The sequence below is a fragment of the Malania oleifera genome, chromosome 4 (assembly GCF_029873635.1).
Source record: "Malania oleifera isolate guangnan ecotype guangnan chromosome 4, ASM2987363v1, whole genome shotgun sequence".
Lineage (NCBI taxonomy): Eukaryota > Viridiplantae > Streptophyta > Magnoliopsida > Santalales > Ximeniaceae > Malania > Malania oleifera.
Window position 1 is genome coordinate 3,505,043 of NC_080420.1, and position 20,550 is coordinate 3,525,592.

The following is a 20,550-nucleotide window of genomic DNA, read 5'->3' on the forward strand; positions in this document are numbered from 1 at the left end:
AGAGAGTTCTAAACGCATAATTTTTATTTTAACCATGGTTGATATGGGAAACGACAGATACGAGAATAGAGGATATGGAAACTGGAAAATGGAAATGATATGGACAAGAATGATACGAAAACAGATTATAAGAAATATGGAATTTGAATATGAATGTACTAAATGATTTGGAAATAACAGATATGGAGTAAAGAAAGAAATGTATTATATCTAGTATTATTACATATATTTGGGGCGAGGTATACTCTTCGCCGAGGGCTTGCTGAGAAAGGCGAGTGCCCTGATACATATCAGATGTAGCTGTGGGTTGCATAACGTATTAGGGCAGAGGGAGGCTACTTGTATGGGCGGGTAATCTTCCCTATTCTCAAGAACTTCTATTAATAAAATTTTGTATAAATGTGTGAGTATGAGATAAACTAATCACTTGAGGGCTTATTAAGTAAAGTAAAAGCTCTGATATGTTTCAGATGTGACCGTAGATTGCTTAAAGTATCAAAGCAGAGGGGTGCTACTTGTATGGGCGGGTAATCATCGCAATCCTTGGGGACTTTCATTAGTAAAATACCTTGCATGTATTTGAGTAGGAGCAAATAATGATTTTATAATTATGGTTTCATTTGAAAATAGTGAATATATATATATATATATATATGTATATTGTACACAAATCTCATGTTGGTCACACACTATTTTAATGTATTACATCCTTATTGAGATGTGTCTCACCCGATAGTTGAATTTCATCTTTTCAGGGCCTCCTTGGGATCGAACTTAGAGAGCTCGGGACTACTGTAGCATTTTTGTAGAGAGATAGGGTATAAACTTTGATAATGTTTTTGGGTTGTAATATATTTATGTTTTTAGAGACGTATATGGATGTTTGTGAATACTAGATGTTGGGTTATGTTTTGAGATATATATAGGAATAGAAACTCTGGTATATTTTATTGAGAATATATGTTGTTATTTCCGCTACGTAATTGATATAGACCCAGGTATTATGATATCAGATACATGTGAGATATATCATAGATTTATTTCTTATAACACTTCGGATCCTAGTTTTAGGTTCGGAGCGCTACAGTTCCTAGAGCATATCACGCAATTTAAGTAATTAAAACTATACTTTAAACTCATTTCACATAAAATCTGTCATTTTATAAACCCTAGTCTTGCGTCGTTTACTACAAACTCGGCCCTCGGCCCTCTGTTACAACTTGACTCTCAACCATTGAATAAAACTCCGGCCCTTGGCCGTCTGGTAAAACTCGACCCTCGCGGCCATCATATAAATCCCTACATTAATCAAACAGTTCCAGTATGTTTCATAAATAGTTAAGTATTACACAAACACTCTCATTTCTAGTATATCCATATCTCTCAAAATAGTATTCCCTACCACACAATTTTCCATATTTAAAAACATAGCCCGTAGGCAAGTAATAAGAATACTGTATAAATGATTTGTAGGATCAAACCGAACTTTCCATCGTTCATTTCTACTCAAAATATCATATCATATATCCTAAGTTTGAAAACGAGACTTTTGAACAGTTGGTTTTAGAAACTTCAACTGAAAACATAAATATAATTACTCCATAAACATTTCCATCAGTTCAAAATCATAAAAACGTTGCATTAACATAATCCCCTTACCTATATTCGAAACAACAATCGAAACGAACCAAAAACTCAAAACCCCAGCTTTTCGAACCGGTGAAACTACGAGATCCGATGAGCCGGAAGAAGAGAGACTGATCCTGGAGCACTAGGGGGCCTGTAGGAACCCTTTGGTGAAGAAATATCAATACCCTAGCAGAGTTCGAAAAGAGGGTTTTTGGATATTCTTAAAAAAATTAGCTCACTTCTATTTATAGGTAAGCAGCTCAGGAGAAAACCGACATCGGTTTCCCCTGTTCCCACAAAACCATCGTCGGTTTTGTGGTTGACTGGCCCAGTTGACCCAAAACCATGGCTGTTTTCCTCCAATCTAGAAAACCGTTGCTCGTTTTGTCCATGACTTCCCCAATTCATTCTTTTTCTTTTATTTTTCTTTTATTTCTCCCTTTTATATTCATTTTCCTTTATTTTTTGAGTTTGGATTCCTACAAAAGTTTAAGTCTCCTTGATTTCAGTTTTAAAGCCCATCTTGTATAATCCTAGCATAGTTTTCTTTAGTTGCAACATTAATCTCTTTTCATTAGGATAGGTTTCGTGAAATAAGTCCTCATAATTTAAAAATTGAATCCTTTTTACTTTAGTCAGTTGAGTTGAAATTGAGTCTTGCAAAATAGAGTATGTAAAATCTTCAAAATCAAGTTGCTAGATTAGGTTTTTGATTTAGTTGCAAAATTAATCTTTTTCATTAGTTGAAGTCCCATAATTTCAATTTAGGCTAGGTATTGTGTCTTAAGTCTTGAAAACCCAAAAATTTGAGTTCTTAATTTTAGTCTTGAAAATAACTTCTTTGAACTTTTTTAGTTGAATTCTTTAACTTTCAAATTTTAGTCCTTCTACTTTGATTAAGTTGAAAATTGAGTACTCCAGTTTTTTAAGACTAGAATGATTTTTTATACCTTAAGTTGAGCTTTTCAAAAATTTCTTCAATCGAGTCTTTTAATTAGGTCTTTTAATTTTGAAACTGAGCACTGTGTTTCAGTCATAAAGTCATTTTTTATTACCAAATGTCTTTTGGGCAGAGTTGGTCAACTTTGAAGTAGGATTTTGGTCAAAATTAAATTTCAAGGTCACATTTAATTTTATTAAAAAAGGAGGGTACACGTGTCCAAAGTACAGGAAGAGTTCCCACAGAAAAGAAAGTACAGGGAAATAAAATGTATAACATACTGGGAATGTTACAGATAGTGGTTGTAGTATAGGAAACGTGGGGGTACATCAAAATACAGGAAACACAACCAAAAATAAAATTACAAAAATAAAATAAAATCCAAAGCCAATCCCCTACTGCTAGTTGCCATAACTGAAAGCATCTTCCAAAGCTTCCTGCACACAAGAAAGAAACAATACATCAATTAGCAAATAAAATAAATAAATAATAAAAATTCACATGTGCAGAGAAGGAATGAAATTGGTAAATTCCTTGCCAGCTCAGGGGAATTCTATTGGAGGGGAGAGGATGTTGGTGCCAATCGGACCCCGAGCCTCCCTATAAATAGGGAGGCTCACACTATAGCAAAGGGACACAAGAAAAGCATAGAAAAACTCTGCAGGAAAAAAAAAAAAAAAAAAAAACATAGTGAGATTGTAGGAGGGGAGAGCACTAGAAATTCCCTGCAGGAACTGAGAGAAATTAGGGAGAGAGAGGGAAGAACTCTACAGAAATCAGAGAGAGAATTGCAGAGGAGATCTGTTGGAATTGAAATCCAAAGAACACCATATTCAGAAATAGAAGCACAACAGCATTCAGATTCAGAAGTAACGCACTCAAGGAAATCCACTTATCTAGAAAACCAAACAAACTCAGTTCCCCCACTAAAGAAGAAGAGCGAAGAAGATAAAGGCTTGAGGTAACCTTGGTTTTTCTCCCCCTATTCTAAGCATACAGTAAATGAAATATGGTTGACCCTATGGGTCATATCCTGGTTTTGATAATGACAAATACTCAGGTATTTGATGGCTTTCTAGTTCATGTGCGGGTTTATATTAGAAGATACATTGATGGCACATGAAATAAAGGATGAAGACCCTTAAGATCATTTATGCTGTAATTCGTTATTATTCATTTGGGTCTGTAATAATAACATGGGAAAAAGGTCTATAATATTTAATGCATACCATGCATGTAGGAACTACAAGCTCAAAGACCATAAATGGACCTTAGGGAACATCCTTCGGTCAACCGACGCCTAATTTTTTCGGTGTCCTCAAAAATGTCTAAAATGACCCTAGGACACTCACACATACGTATATATATGGCTAAATGGAATGAGTGATCGTATAAGTGAAAAAAACCGAAATGCACTATATATGCATGTTCAATCGACCGAACCTCTCAAGCATATATCTGTCAGTCGACCGAACCGGGACCAGGTCAATAGTTTGACCACTTCCCGGTTGACCGAACTTGCCAGTTCATTCTCACCCGGTCGACCGAACTTCCTATAAGTCAACACTTTGACCATACAGTCGACCGAGCCAAATTCTTAAGCCAACACCTTGGTCTACCAAGTTCCCAAGTGTAAGAACTCAACGGTTTGGTCGATCAAACTAGTTAGTTCAAATGTTCCAGGTTGACCGAACCACGCTAGAAAGGGGAAATCGCATTTGGACACCATGTTCAGTCAACCGAACTTCTAATTCAATTTATTCCCAGTCAACCGAACTTACACAAACTCAGTCAACCGAACTTCTTTCAGTCGATCGGTGCACTCGGGTTGCCCCATTATTTTTACCGTGGTTAATATTTTTAAACGGGGTTAATTGTACTAAAATGTATTAAAACATTTATAATAATTTCGAGTGTGTCCTAAACAGTTATATTTTAGGGAAAGTCTATATATACCCCCTCATTTGGAATAATTAGCAAGAGATTAGCAAGATCATTAACACAAAATCCTCTCAAATTTTAAAAAGCCTATTTTGTCAAATACTATCCCAAATACTCTTCTACTTCGTTCTCTTTTATCATCCAAGCCTAGAGAGAGTGTTTAGTATATTAGTGCTTGCTTCTAAATAGCTCTATACTCTCATTGTTATTTATATTGTTTGATTTTTGTTGAGAGTTTGGTTAGGGTTCTTCCTACGAATTTAACTTGATAAATCTTGTGTTAGGAAAACTCTTTAGCTTGAGAATCTTTGCATTGTCATTGCAAGATTCCTTAAGTAATTATTTTTGTGTGCAAAATATTTTATAAAACTTATTTTCAAACAACTCTTCTGCTTGATACAATTTGAAAAAAATTTTTGAGTTTGTTTGAATAATATTACTAGCATCTTTGAAACACTAATCTGGTATTGAGATTTCATATACTCTGTTTTCAAAGATTAGCTTGCTTGAACACTCTTGTGCTTGATTGAGTATAATCATTATATTGAGTGTAGATTGCACATATACACCACTGAGCTTACAGTTCTTACATGTTTGGTGTGGATTGATTATTACTTGCGCGTATTGTAGTACATACCTGTTTAGTGTGAGAAGCATATTTTCGTGTACGTGAAAATTGTATTACACATCTGTTGTATTTCTAGGCGTGGCCTCAAGGGGCTTGATCTAGTCCGGAAGGATCAGGTTGGGGTTAGCCCTATGAATTTGACCTAGGGCCTTCTCCGCCCTGCAAGGAGAACTTGTAAAGGTTGAGGTCAATGTTGTGCTAATTGACCTGGTTGTATTAGGGGCCGCTCCACCCATTAAGTGAGCATTAGTGGAATCCTTGGACTTGTGAGCTAGAGGCAGAGAAGTAGGCACAGTTGGTCAAACCTCGATAACATATCGTGTGTGCATTTTATTTTTTTGTAATTTATTTATCATACGTGAATGTTATATTGTGAATGCCGCACATGAATTAATTTCCGAACGTTATATTTATCTGTGCATTTGAAACTGTATAGACAGACCCTAGGTTGCGAATATACTGCTATTAGATTAACTAAACCTAGAAATAAATTTTAAAATTTCAATTCACCCCTCCCCCCTCTTGGGAATACACCAATTCCAAAAAATATAAAATGCAATTATGAGTGCGAGGACATCTCCCCAGATTTCAGGTTTGTCCTCAAACCTGAACTCAAGCTTCTCAGGTTCAGACCTGAACCCCAACCCTAACATAAATTCGAGATAGAACCCTGTTTTGACTCGAAACTTAAACTCGTGACCCATATGTTGAACCACTACAACCCAAATCCTTTTTAAACATGCCCCGGCCCACTCGTGTTTTAATCCAACCCAATTCTCATTTTAAAATTTACCCAAGCCCAAATGTTTTTAGAATTCCAACCTTTTGAAAACCCTCAGCCTGTTTTAAGATGTTAAACCCCAAGCCCATTTCCAAAATGTTAAACCCAAGCCCATTTTTTTTTTTTTTAAAATCCTTACCCAAGCCTGTTTTAAAATGTTAAACCCCAAGCCCATTTAAATAACTGCACCCGAAGCCCATTGTTTTTTTAACCAAACCCATCTTAAATAATTTACCCCAAGCCCGTTTTAAAATGTTAAACCCCAAGCCCATTTAAATAACTTAACTTGAAGCCCATTGTTTTTTAATCAAGCCCATTTTAAATAACTTACCCCACGCCCATTTTTGAAACTTAAACTCGAGGCCCGAACTATTAAAATTTTTATCCCAAGCCCACTTTCCAAATAAACCCAAACCTAAAACCTTACACATGCCAGAGCCCCTACATGGCTCACATGGGTGTACTTGAGTCCACACTTCCCCTTGGTTGACTCGTGCGAGTCAGCCCTTGATGCTACTCACCTAGGTGAAGACGAGTCGACTCGTCTTCCACTTTCTATCCTCCCCCTAATCAGTTTGGAAACCTAACCCGAAACCCTAACCCAAAGCCCTAATCTTAACAGATGCAAACCCCAATCTCCTCACACCCTAGATTTTAACTAGTATAAAACACACACAGATCACGAATAGAATAGAAAAGAAAAGGGAGAAACTTTTACTTATTTGAAAATAGCAAGGGTAGCTCGAAACAAAACTTCCTTGCCCGGATATCGGTTGAATCTTCTCTGGGTTTCTCCCAAGCAAATCAGCCATCGAACCTAGGGTACTTCTTAGACCTTCATAGAGAATACTAGGGTCTCCTAAAAGGCTCTAGGGGGAGGAAAGCAGGCTCACGGTTTTGTTAGGAAGTTAGGGTTTCAGAGCCAGGTTTGAGGGGTCCGAACTACAGATTTTAGGGTTGCAAAGCAAGAATCAAGGTTCCATGGAGGGGTTGAGGTTCAGAGAGGTTCCAAAACATAATTGGAAGGAGAGAATCTTAGGGAGAGGGGAAGTCTTGTCTTAGAAGGAGAAAAGAGGTTACAGGTGGGAGACTTAGGGTTTCTGAGAACAAATCGAGGAAGAAAAAAGGTAGAGAGGGAGAGAGTATTCGAGAAAAGGGAGTGAAAAATGAAGAGAAATAAAAATTTAGGTTTAAATATGTTTCACCTCGAGACTGTAGGATTCACACGCATGGCATGCTGCTGCCTGTTCGATTAGAAGACCGCCACGATGACTGTGCCATCCATCCGATGCTTGACACATGGAGCTATTTTCTCATTTCATTAAAGCATTTCGTGTGGAGCGTTCTCTGCCGTCTGATCATCTCTCCCTGTGCACGACCACAATTCATCCTTATCAGCGATCTATGCAAAAATGCGCTCTGTCCTTGGATCTCTAATCTCCATCAACGACGAAGATCGCCCGTGTTAGCAGCAATGATGATGCCTGCCCCTCCACTCGCCGCAACATAGGACGTGGACACTTTTTTGCCCTTGGATTCACACCCCTCAGTGGATGCCTAGAATTGAGCCACCACACCAATCTCCACCCGCACGCATTCCCAACTCACCGTGTGACATGTGGCGCAACGGTATTGACCATACCTTAAACAGGTTGACCCCTTTTGAACTGGTTCTTCTCCAAACTGGTTCGGGTCCTTTGAACCAGTATGAAACCAGTTTAATTTTTTTTATTTTATTATAATATTACTTAAAGTTTCAATAATTCACAATAAATCCAGAAAAATTCAAAATAAAATTAGAAAAATTTTAGAAATATATTTTTGATTTGACCCTCATCATTTTGCTTAATTGCCTTTTTTTTTATTTCAAAATTGGGGAAAAATGTGAAAAATCACAAAAAAAAATGCAAAAAATTAGAAAAAACATTTTTGAGATCTAAAAAATTATTTTGCAATCTTTTCATCCCAAATGAGTTCCAAAACCTCCTGAAATATTATTTTCATACTTAGAAAAACCCTTTAATTTTCAAAAAATCTAGGAGTTTACTTTTGTAACATATTTTCTCAATTTTCCGATCTCGATGATTTAAAAAGGAGGCATGAGCTCTTCGGAGTACAACATGCCCTAGTTCTAAGGGAATACTTATTTAGTATTTTATTTAGTGCATTTCTTCACAATTTTTGAAAGGGAGTAATTTCAAAGGCTTATTACGTTTAATGTGTGGGATAATTTTTGATTAATTAGGTACCTTTCGTAGGAAAAGCGTGTAAGGGGTGCTAATACCTTCTCATCACGTAACCAAACTCCCGAACTTGACTCTGGTAACGCAGACCAATTCTACCCTTAATTGGGTAGTAATAAAGTGTTCTAACCATACTCCAAAAGGTTAGTGCTGACTCCATTATACCATGTTTTCCACGAAAATATTTTTAAAGCCACCTTGTCCAGTTCGCGTTGGGGACGTCGTGACATAGGTCATTGACGAACAAGTTATATTTTAAGCAAAAACTATATTGGCTAAGATGGCAGAGGTTTTAGACATGACTCGGCACATCAACACATTTAATCAGACGATTAGTGATATGAAGCGAATTGATGTGAAGTTCGAGGAAGAAGACAAAGTGTTGATGCTGCTGAATTCCCTATCTACGTCGCCTACGTACGAGAATCTGGTTACAACTCTGACATGGGGGAAAGAAACCCTAGAGTTGGAGGATACTACGAGTGCATTTTTGGTGTTCCATCAGAGGAAGAAGAGCAGCGATGAGAGTTCACAAGGTGAAGGGCTCGTGGCGAAAGTTAATCAGAATCGTGGGAGAGGCAAGTTCTAGATCGAATCGAGTGGTAATAAAACTCAATCGTAGTCCAGGAGGAGGAAGTATGTTCACTGTTTAAAGTGCGGGAAAATAAGGGACATAAAATTGGAGTGTCCGAAGTGGGGGAAGGGGAATGCAAAAACTCAAAAGGGTTCGTCAAAATCTGCTAATGTAGTGGAAGAAGGAGACTCAGAGAGCAGTGATTGTGATATGCTTTCTGTTTCATCGGGTTCAAAAGGCCTCACAGATTCTTGGATCCTAGACTTGGGATGTTCTTTTTACATGACACCCAACAAAGCTTGGTTCTCCACTTATAGATAGGTGAGTTTTGGTTCCGTTTTGATGGCAAACAATGTGGCTTGCAAAGTTATTGGAATGGGGGATATCAAAATCAAGATGTATAATGGTGTAATGGTGTAGTAAGGATGTTATGTAGTGTAAGGCATGTACCTAATCTACGAAAAAATGTGATATCATTGGACACTTTGGATTATAACAGTATAGTTACAAATCTAAAAGTGGGACAATGAAAGTGTGTAAAGGCTTCTTGATGGTGATGAGGGGACAAAGGTTAGCAAAGAATCTCTATGCAATGTTGGGTAACACAATTGTAGGTGGAGCTACATCTGAAAGTTCTGAGTCAAATAATACCATTTTGTGTAACACAACCACACACAAAACGGAGGGTATTCTTAGCTACATTGTTTCGGATGTTTAGGGACCAGTGAGGGTAGCGTCACAAGTTGGACATATGTACTTTGTGAGATTATCATGAAAGGTCAGGGGGTATCTCATGTAGCACAAGTTAGAGGTGTTTGCCAGGTTTAACTTGTGGCTGAGGTGAAATACCAAACCGGGAGAAAGTTCCTCAAGTCAAACATTGGAGCTAAGTACATTTGTGTTTAAGGAATTTTGTGAGCATGACAGGTTGTATGCAGGGTTTGCGTGGAACTTCTTGTAAAGTCAACGAGCATGGTGTGTTTCTCAATTAATCGATCGCCAAGGGTATCACTAGATAAGAGAGTTGCAGGAGAGGTTTGGACATATTATGCAGTAGACCATTCTTGTTTGAGAGTAGCCATGGATGTTTCTAGTGAGGTGAGATCTAAGCTTGGTGCAATGTCCAAACGATACATATTTCTGGGGTATAAGAAAGATGGGTTCAAGCTGTGTGATTCAATGACAAACAAGGTGGTGATAGATGGAGACATGGTTTTTGGTGCTACAGCCATGGGCAGCGTACTCAGGTAGATGAAGAGAAACAGGTGCCACAAAACTGCAGTAGCAACGAGCATGTTGTGCATGTAGAGTTGGAGACTTAGGACAGAAGTGCAGGAAGTTCTAGCTTAGGAAACTTGCAGTATCACAGTATAAACAGTAGCAGGAAAGAGATAATGATGCAGGTGGAATTACAGGCTCGGGGAAGAGACGACATTGGTCATCATGCAGGGAGTTCAAGATTGGGGGACTAGCAGGATCACAATGGGCTCAAATGAACTATCAGGCCACCGCCTAGGTGTAAATTTGATGATTTGATGTCTTATGCATTCATTACTACTAGGAAGGATTCTACTACCTTTCAGGAGGCAGTGCACGACTAAGAGAAGGGTAGGTGGGTAGGCGCCATGGTGGAGGAGATGGAGTTACTATATAAGGATCAAATGTGGGAGTTAGTGGAGCTCCTAGAAGGGGAGAGGGAGATAGGATGGCATCTTCTATTCAAAAGCTAGGTTCCTTAATATCAACTACTAAACAAACAGACAAATGTAAACTTTAAACTTGAAAGCTATGCCTGTCCTCTCCACTCCTATATGTATATATCACTCTCACACAAGTAAATGAAACTCAACCATATATTTTATCAACCACAAAAAAGAAAAAGTAAAGCTAAGAGCATCTTTGGAATCCCCCATTCCCTAGAGGGCCCTACTCTTTAATTGCTTAATCTTAATTAACAACACTCTAATCTTATCCACTTTTCTGTAATCAAAGCTAATATGTATCTTGAATTTTTTTATTTTTATTTTTTCAAATTATTGAGCCTGGGATTTGGAATGATCGATTTTGACGAATCATGTTAGCATATGGACTTATATAATTGAAAAATATGATTGGTTTTTTGTTCGATTGGATCGAGGGCTCAAATTAGCTTGGGGCTACATGATGGGGTGTAGCTAATCCCTCGTACTAGTTATATCGCTTTTACCCATTTTAAGACTCAAAAATAAAATATGAAGTTTCAATTTTTGTTATGGTTATAGGATATTAAGAGAACAAATTGAGAAATAACTTTTGAGGGATTTTGAGGCATGAATGATCATTGTATTTAAGGTAATTAATATTTGTCTCAACTCGAATGAGTTCACTGGAAAAAATTAAGAATGATCTAAATCACCTCCATAATACAACCTAACCCCTAGAATTCTACAGGCAGCAAACCTAACCATTTCTCTATACAACAGGTTTGTTTACTTGAGTATGAAAGAAGTAAGAGAGGAAGGAAAGACCTTTGATGACGAAATTTGTCATTAGGACTCTTTATTTAGATATGAAGGAATACAAAAATACCTCTTTGAATAGACACAACCCTACCCTTGAAAAATACGTTGCTTTTACATTCAAATAAATAGTCATCTTGTTTGAACAGAAAGTTTGCCTTTGGGATGGATATAAATGGCAATTGACTTTAAAAAAAAAAAATACTACAACTTGGAAGCAGTGAGCGAAGGCTAATGTAAGTTGTAAGTTTTGACGTGTGAAATATGTTTTCTTTTTTTTTTTTGGGTTTTTTGTATACTATCATACTTACCCATCAAACATCACATTTTTTCTTACTACTTTAACTAATTGTACCATATACATAATACAATGTCCACAAAGTAGTGGATAAATAAAAGGATAATATTTAGAAGATAAGTGTAACATTTCTGCTAAAAATTATTCTTACAATGAAACAAATATTTAGAAGATAAGTATAGGGTTAATATTTAATCATATTTTCTAATCCTAACTTGATGAGCTTGATGTAAGCTTTACATTGTGATGGTGAAAATTCAGTCGTTGTTCCCATGGATGTAAGCACATTGTCGAACCACGCAAATCTTATGTCTTTGATTATTGTTTTCATTTATTCGCATTGTGAGTGATTGCTTGTTCCATATATTTATCATTGAGTGCTTGCATTACTTTTTCCGGATTGTTTCAAGCTTGAGAGATTTTTCGCTGCAGATAGGTTACTTATTTGCAATATTAACATGTAATTCTTCAATGATATGTATCATTGTAAATTAGGATGCGTTTACTTGAGCAGACTTTTAGAAGAAAAAAAAAAAAAGATTCCAAATTCCAATGGACATTATCTTTATATAGCTTGATTTCAAATGTTCTCTAAATAGCTTTTGAAAAGTAGCTTTTCCTTGCAAGTTGCATTGCACGTGTGTTCTCTATGTGCTTTTTTTCCCAAGTTGATTTAAAAAAAAAAAAAAACAACAATGAACCCAAATATATATATATATATATATATATATATATATATATATATATATATATATATATATTTGGTATATTGATGAGCTTTGAATTGAAAGCAATATACAATGTGACATTATTTATTAACAAAAGGTAGGTCAACTATATTGTTGAAAACTAGGGGAGAGGGTTTTTAAACAATTGTTTTGTTATTAGTTACTAGTTAAAAAGTAATAATTATCTTCTAATATGTTTATTAGAAATCAAGGCCTGATTTGGAACTTGAAAATAATTAAGAAAAAAAAATAAACGAATTCACTTTTTAATGTTTGGTTATTAAGAAAAGTAATATGATTTTACACGATACTTATATTTAATTTTTGTGATAGCATAGAGTTCAAATCCTAAATTTCAATTTTGTAGATTTAAATAAAATATAGTTCAAAATTGTTTTGATTTTTTTTAAATACAAAAAAATTATATTTAAATTTCAAATTTTATTTTAAAAAATTAAAAAAAATTAAAATGAACCCTTTATTTTTCATTGTGTTCTTCTTTTCATCTCGGGTGTTTTGATCTTTTGAATAATTGAAGATATGAACAATCTATTCTTATAAACTTAACATATATTGCATAAAAATTATAGTTTGACCACTCTTAAATCAATATACATATATATATATATATATATATATATTATTCGCAGCAAAATTTTAATTAATTCTTTTTATTAAAAACTCCCTTAATTCAAAATGTCACTTATATATACAAATTAAAAATATTATCACATTGAGTAGACTTTTTTTATTATTATTAAAAATGTGATCAATTAATTAGTAGAGAATTGATAGTTGCTATTTTTTTCAAAAAAAAAAAAACACAAAACAAAACAAAGCAAAACAAATCAAAGGTGACAATCTCTAAAGAAAGGCATTTTTCAAAAAAAAAAAAACACAAAACAAAACAAAGCAAAACAAATCAAAGGTGACAATCTCTAAAGAAAGGCATCAACCATTGGCTCATTGGTTCTTTGAAATTAAGCTGTTGCTTTCTTGTTGACATCACATGGCCCAACCCCCAAACCCACCACAAAAATTTGTGATATAATTTAACTTTACTCAACACCAAACATGACCCTTTCAAAAATATATTAAATATTTTAAATGCGAGATAAAAATAAATAAAAATAAAAATAATTAAAGTAATAATTTAGATGTTAGAGATATTAAAAAATAATTTAGTATCATTATAAAAATAAATAATAAATTATTGAAATAAATTAATTTTATAATAAAATAAAGGACACAATACATGACTCTCTTAAGATTTGGTAAAAAGACAGTAACCTCACTTGACATTTAATAAATTTCAGGAACCTTCTTTTAGAATTCAAAAATTTCAGAGACCTCCCTTGAAGTTTGTCAAAAAGATACATCTTTTTTCCTTGTATTTTGCAAAAAGATAAATATTTTTAGGAGAGATTTGTGTCTTTTTAGCAAACTTTAGTGGAGGTTTGTTCCATTTTTGAAACCTTAGAGGATGTCTATAATATTTTTGAAATCTGAAGGAATGTCCGTCTTTTTGCCAAACTTCGGGAGATGTGAGTGTTTTTTGCACTAAAATAAATAAAATATATTACAAAGTACAATACATTTGTGTGCCTAATTACATTTATACAATAAGTCACTGAGTGTATACGTCATGAAATATTATCTTTGATCACCAATTTATTTAAATAGGATCACAGTCGACTTTTGAGAAATTGAAGTTTAAGATATTAAATTTGTATTTATGTGAATGAGGACAAAAAAGAATACAAAATTATAGTAAATTTTTTTAAAATTTGTATAAATTTCAAACCTAATGCTTGAAATTTGTACCCTTAATTATAATTTTAGTGGACCTTGTCTTCGACATGATTAGGTGCTCTAACTTAATAGTTTCTCTTTTGATAGAACCCTTAATACCGTATCTAAAATTTTATACTAAAAACTCGAGAGTGTGAGATTCCAATTAGGTAAGAAAAATAAGAGATAATTTATAAAAATTTTGTACAAAATTAAATTTAGTAAAAATTTTACTACTATATTTATCATATTTCTCTAGTAAATAATAATAATAATTATAATTTAGATGCCAGTGATATTAAACAAGAATTTGGTTATAATATAAAAAATAAAAAATAAATATTAAATTGAATTATTTTTACAATAAAATTACTAACATATTACAAAGTGTAATACACCTATACGTAATCAAAAGTAATGTAGAGGGGTATTTTCACAGTTAAAATTTGATACTTAAATATTGGATGCATTTAGTTCAAATCGTGAAAAAACGAAGAAAGAACGTGATGAAAAATGAGTTATCTCTTGTTATTCGAATCTTCAATAGACCTAATAATAAAAATAAATAAATAAATAAATGACATTTTCACATAATTTGCTAGTTTTGTTGTAAATTTATCGGTACAAGCCATCATTATTATGTGAACATTTCTAATCTATGAAATTATTTTAATAAAATAATTTATACAATACACAAAAATATTAATAATGTAAATTATTTTTTTGATAAATATATTTGATATTTTAAATGCAAGACAAATTTTTTATAATTTTAAAGGAGAATGAGATGAACATATTGAACTATTTATCCTAAAAGGGTTGTGATTTGAAAACTTAAAGTTTTTAGTCGCAAAACATTAGCTAATTTTTTGTAGCAAAATTTTTAATAATTTATTAATATCCTTTGAACTTCAAAAAAATAAAAGAAAGTGATGATGCCGTACTAAAAATACTTATCCTTCCAACTCAACTTAGAAAAGAAAGGATACTATATATATATGTTTTTTGCAATATAAAGGGCACAAACGTAAAGAAACGGGTCGAAAGAAGTTAATTTCCCTAAAATCATTTTTATTTTTTTGCAGATTTTAAAAATAACATAACCTCAAGAAGTTGCATGACGTGGTGCAAATGTAATTTTTTTTTGCCGTAATACTTAGGGTAATTTATTTTTTATCAATTCACTTGGAATTAATGTTTCAATAAGTATAAATAGCAAAACAATGTTAATCAAATAATTGATAAATTTTCATCATTAAAAATATTTGATTCATTCATTATTAAAAAATAATTAATCAATCATGTCGAACTCCAAGAATAAAGTTTGATAATTAAGAAAAGTTTAGGACTCTCGATTAAATAAAACTCTTTTAAAAGTGTATGTGTCTCAGTATTTAACTTTAATTTTATAAATAAATAAAAGAGAATACGCTCAAAAGTAATTAAATTAAACCAAAATCATGTTATAGTCAAATAAAGACGTTATGGGGTTTTATATATAAAAAAATTAAAAATCATAATTTATTTAATCTTAGTTAAAATTGTACAACAAATTACAAATTTCACAACTCGAACAATTTCTTAAGAAATTATTCTTTTTATAAATTATTCTATCTTAAATTCTCTTTAGAAATTTACAATTTGCTTAAGCAAAATATTACTTTTTAAAAAAAAAATATAGGAATATCATTATATTTTCAGTTTTTCAATATTTTTATAGACAAATTAGAAAATAAATTCTTTTAATTTTTCTAAATTTTCTTTTAAAATGTGTTAAAAAAACTGAAAATGTGTAAAAAAAAATAACAATTTTTTCATTCACAAGAAAATATGTCCACTACTTGAGAAAAAAGTGATTAGGTAGTAATTAAATAAATTCACAAAAAACAATTATAATCATAATAAATTAACTAATTGCAAAAATTTTCTTATAATTTAAAAAATAAGTATAGGAACTAGGCATGTCTTCAAGTCAACTTGAATTGACACAGTAAAATACTCGAACTCGACTCGAATCGAAAATATTAAGCTCGAAAGTTGACTCGAATTTGATCGCATTAATAATTGTTAAACTCAAACTCAACTTGACTACCAATTCATAAAATTCGAGTTCAATTCGATTAAACTCGACTCTAGTATAAATTAATATTAAATATATTTATAAAATATTATTATATGATATATATAATATAATGATAATAAAATTAAAAGGCTTGATTAGGCTCGAAATCCAACTCAAGTATTATTATTATGCTCCAACTCGATTTATTAAAATACTTAAATAGTTTAAATTCAATTAGAATACAAATAGAATATAATTGAATTAAGTTAAAGGACAAATTTAAATTCATATACTTTGTAAATAACGTACTCACTTGCATCCTATAAAAACAGGTCGATAAAAATATGCTCTCGGCACGTAGAAGAGACACGTGTCACCACCGCCTGCAGCCTGCCTCCCCCACCTCTCTTTTTTGGTGGAACAGCCATTTCAGTTTTCACTTGACTCCTGTCGTATGACGAACCGCCTGCTTTTTTCTCCTCTCCAAAATTACCCCCTACTGGCTTTACTTGTTGAATCAACTGTGCCCTAACTACCAGAATCCGTAAAACGACGCCGCTTCAACTGATACTTCGTAATTAAATGTACTGTTTCGGCAAGGGCACTCTCGTCATTCCGATGGCAAGATCCGACGCCACTAAACGACGGCGCTTTATCTGCCACAAATCTCCCCGCCCTCGAGAATTAACCAGAAGCTAACTTTAGTAAATTACTTAAAGTGTGCGTTTTCATCAAGGATAGAATCGACATTTCCTGCACGGGTATCCCCAAACGGCACAAAGCGACGGTGCTCAGCTTCATCATCCGCAGCTTGTTCTGTCTATAATTACCAGAACCGCCATTGCTGGCATCTGCCGCATCTTCTAAGCTCGCTCTCTCTCTCTAGCTTGTCATGAAAGTTCACTGAAAAATCGACCTCAAGAGCCTTGGCAGTAGTAAAACTTGCCTTGTCGATATGGTTTCTCTCGAAGATTCTCCGGCGGACGCGAGCCGCATTCCTCCGCCGACGCGAGCTTTGCGTACTATGTCATCGACGGTGACGCTCAGCTTGAAGACTCAGAGGCCGCTCGGCCGTTCTATGCGGACGATCCGGTCCAACCTCTTTCAGACTGACCGGAGCTGCTCCTTCACCAGCGAGAAGTCGACCTGCGTGTCTGAGAACCTGACTGATTCGGTCATCGACATGCGGCTCGGCGAGCTGGCCTCGCGGACTGCCAAGTCATCGGAGAAGTCATCGGCTGCTTCTGAGGAGGAATTTCTCGACTTTTCGCAGGCTTTTAGCGATTTCTCAGCTTGTAGCAGTGATATATCGGGCGAATTGCAGAGGCTTGCGAGTGTTCCGCCGTCACAGGATGTTTCGAAGGTGGAGAATTCGTCCGAGCCAGAGCCGGAGCCGTGCCTAGGGTTTCTACAGCGCGAGAATTTCTCGACGGAGATCATTGAGAGCATTTCACCGGAGGATCTTCAACCGACGGTCAAGATCTGCGTCGACGGGCTCCAGTCCCCATCGGTTGCGGTGAAGCGATCGGCGGCCGCGAAGCTCCGTTTGCTCGCGAAGAACAGGTCTGACAATCGCGCTCTGATTGGAGAATCCGGTGCGGTTCCGGCTCTCATTCCTCTTCTCCGCTGCTCCGATCCTTGGACGCAGGAGCACGCGGTGACGGCTCTGCTGAACCTGTCTCTCCACGAGGACAACAAAGCGATTATCACTTCCGCCGGAGCAATCAAGTCTCTTGTGTACGTCTTGAAGACCGGAACGGAGACTTCGAAGCAGAACGCTGCTTGCGCCCTTTTAAGTTTATCGCTAATCGACGACAACAAGATCTCAATTGGCGCGTGCGGCGCAATTCCGCCGCTTGTTGCCCTGCTCTTGAACGGTTCGAACAGAGGCAAGAAAGACTCGCTCACGACGCTGTACAAGCTGTGCGCGGTGAAGCAGAATAAGGAGAAGGCGGTGAACGCTGGAGCGGTGAAGCCGCTGGTGGCACTAGTGGCGGAGCAGGGAACTGGGCTTGCGGAGAAAGCGATGGTGGTTCTGAGCAGCTTGGCTGGAGTTCCAGAGGGTAAGGCAGCGATTGTGGAGGAGGGCGGCATTCCTGCGCTGGTGGAGGCGATTGAGGACGGATCTGTGAAGGGGAAAGAATTTGCTGTGTTGACACTTTTGCAGCTGTGTGCGGAGAGCGTGAAGAACAGAGGCTTGCTTGTGAGGGAGGGGGGTATACCTCCTCTCGTTGCTCTCTCTCAGACCGGCAGCGCTCGGGCCAAGCATAAGGTGACTGTTTTTTTTGGGTAACTCTAGTGGCTGGAATGGATTATTCTGCAAAATCATTTGATGGTTTGATAGGTAGTTAATATCGAGCTTCATGAATGTTTTCTTTGCATGTTCATTTTAGAAATTGCAGTTGTTGAGCAACTCATCATGACCAATTAAATATCCTTCGAATTAAAATCATGAGGCAACATAACCCATTAACTCTATCGATGTATGTTCGTTCGTTGTGTTCCATTTTAGACATAACAAATTTTGAGAAAACTGTTGAATGTTAGTGAGAAATGGGATATCCATGATTCATTTTTAGGATGTTCATTGTGCCTGCAACATTGCATAATATTTCAGTGATGTTGCTTAAGTTTGATGGTCCTTGTTTTGCATTTGATTTTGCAGGCTGAAATGCTTCTCGGGTATTTGAGAGAACCAAGACAAGAGGCCTCCTCCTCTAGTCCTTAACTGAGGAAGGTAGTAGTAATGTTTTGATGGGTTGATTGGTTCTTGATTGTATATGTATGTAGGGTTGTTTGAATGTTTTGTACAGAACTGCTGAGTAGTCTTTTGAGAATGAGGAAACCATGAGAAATACTGACCTGTAGATTTGTAATGCGATCTAGGTTTTTGGGATATTTTTTCTATTATTCTTTTTTCCCTTTTGTTAACTACCTTAATTAAAAGGGAAGGGGAAAAAAAAAAGCAATGTTTGCCTCTGGTTTGGGTTGAGGATTTGGGTTGTGATCCATCTGTTTTGTTTGGGTGAGATCCAAATTCTATTGAAATGTCTACTTACTGTACTGTTCTACTTTGTGAAATTAATGGTAATTAGTAATTACTATTTGGGAATTCACATTATGGGCTGCAGTTCAGTTTTGTGTCATATTCATGTATGGTGTCATTTTCACTTTCATTCTAAGCTTCTCATTAGTCATGCATGATCCTTATTCCCCACTCATGTTTGGATCCCAAATTCAAGATTTTTGATCTTATGGACCTCCCGATGTGGAGGTTTCCAGCTGCAAGAGGGTTGTCCTTGTCATTTCCCAGGTGCTCTTTCCCATCTCTTATTTTTTTCACAATTGGGTACATCTGTCAAAGGCTTGAATTTCAAGTGGTGAATTCAAATTTTCAAATCAAACTGCTGAGGTAAGTGAGTTTTGCTGGAAAGGCTTTCCATGATGACAATCTGGTGGGCTTTGGTGTGGTGCAGTTTCATACTCTCATCTGCTGGCTGCATGCCCTACCAGAGAGGGATAAATTGATCCGCCGGGCAGGCGGCCAACCCCACCCCAGATTTGGTAAACGTGTACTGTGCATCATGTTATCATCTCTCTCTTTCCTTCTGTGTCTTTATTAATGGGTCATTAGCTGGCACAGCAGGTGTGGCCTTTGTCTTTATGGGCGTATGGTTGCAAGCTCAGAGCCTTGCACACCTTGCTGGGGAGGTGCTTTCCTTTCCTCCCTACCCCTTCTTTTAGCAAACTGTCGGCATCCCTTCTAACTTCAGTGTTAAAAGCGTACTTCATTGTTTTGTTTTGAATTCTTTGATTCTGTGTTGGTTTGGGGATAAACGTAACACATTTTTGTATTGTATGTAATTTGATGGAAACTCCAAATTGGGATACTTTTTTCTGCACTCGGGTTTAGTAGGCAGACTTTGAATTCATAAAATGCAAATTGCAAACATTGAACTTAAAGTTGTATTCGGGGCATCAATTTGATAAAATTTTCAATTGTATTTTATTGAAAGTTTTAAATTTGAAGTGTGAATTGTGAACTTAAATGATTGGGGGAATAATTGAAGAACGGTCTCTATCTTCACACATGTTGATGCAGCTGTTCCTGAATGCAGCAAAGGTTGTAACAGGGACAGATGGAGTGAATTGAATAGGGAGTGTACCAAAGTCAAGTGTCAGCTTAGATGTGCAGGCTTCTGTGATCTGTGTTCCTAATTTGGCACACAGAAGGGGCAAAGCTGGTTGAACAGTCTCCAGGCACCATATGGCATTGTTTTACTTCAATGCCCACAAAACAATCAATTGTCATTGGAAAACAATTGGCCCAACATGGGATTCCGTAAGGACTTTTGACTATTTCATGAAGGAAAAATAAAAATGAGGATTATTATTATTATTATTATTATTATTATTACTGCTTTTAGATTTAATTTA

At 35.6% G+C, this 20,550-nt stretch overlaps 1 protein-coding gene across 1 annotated transcript; it reads left to right on the forward strand.

Moving 5' to 3' along the window:
• Nucleotides 1-16,894: 16,894 nt before the first annotated feature.
• Nucleotides 16,895-19,229, forward strand: LOC131152860 (U-box domain-containing protein 4). Its single transcript, XM_058104796.1, has 2 exons — nucleotides 16,895-18,385; nucleotides 18,779-19,229. The coding sequence occupies exons 1-2, from the start codon at nucleotides 17,069-17,071 to the stop codon at nucleotides 18,839-18,841; spliced, it is 1,380 nt and encodes a 459-aa protein (XP_057960779.1). The 5' UTR covers nucleotides 16,895-17,068; the 3' UTR covers nucleotides 18,842-19,229.
• Nucleotides 19,230-20,550: the final 1,321 nt, after the last annotated feature.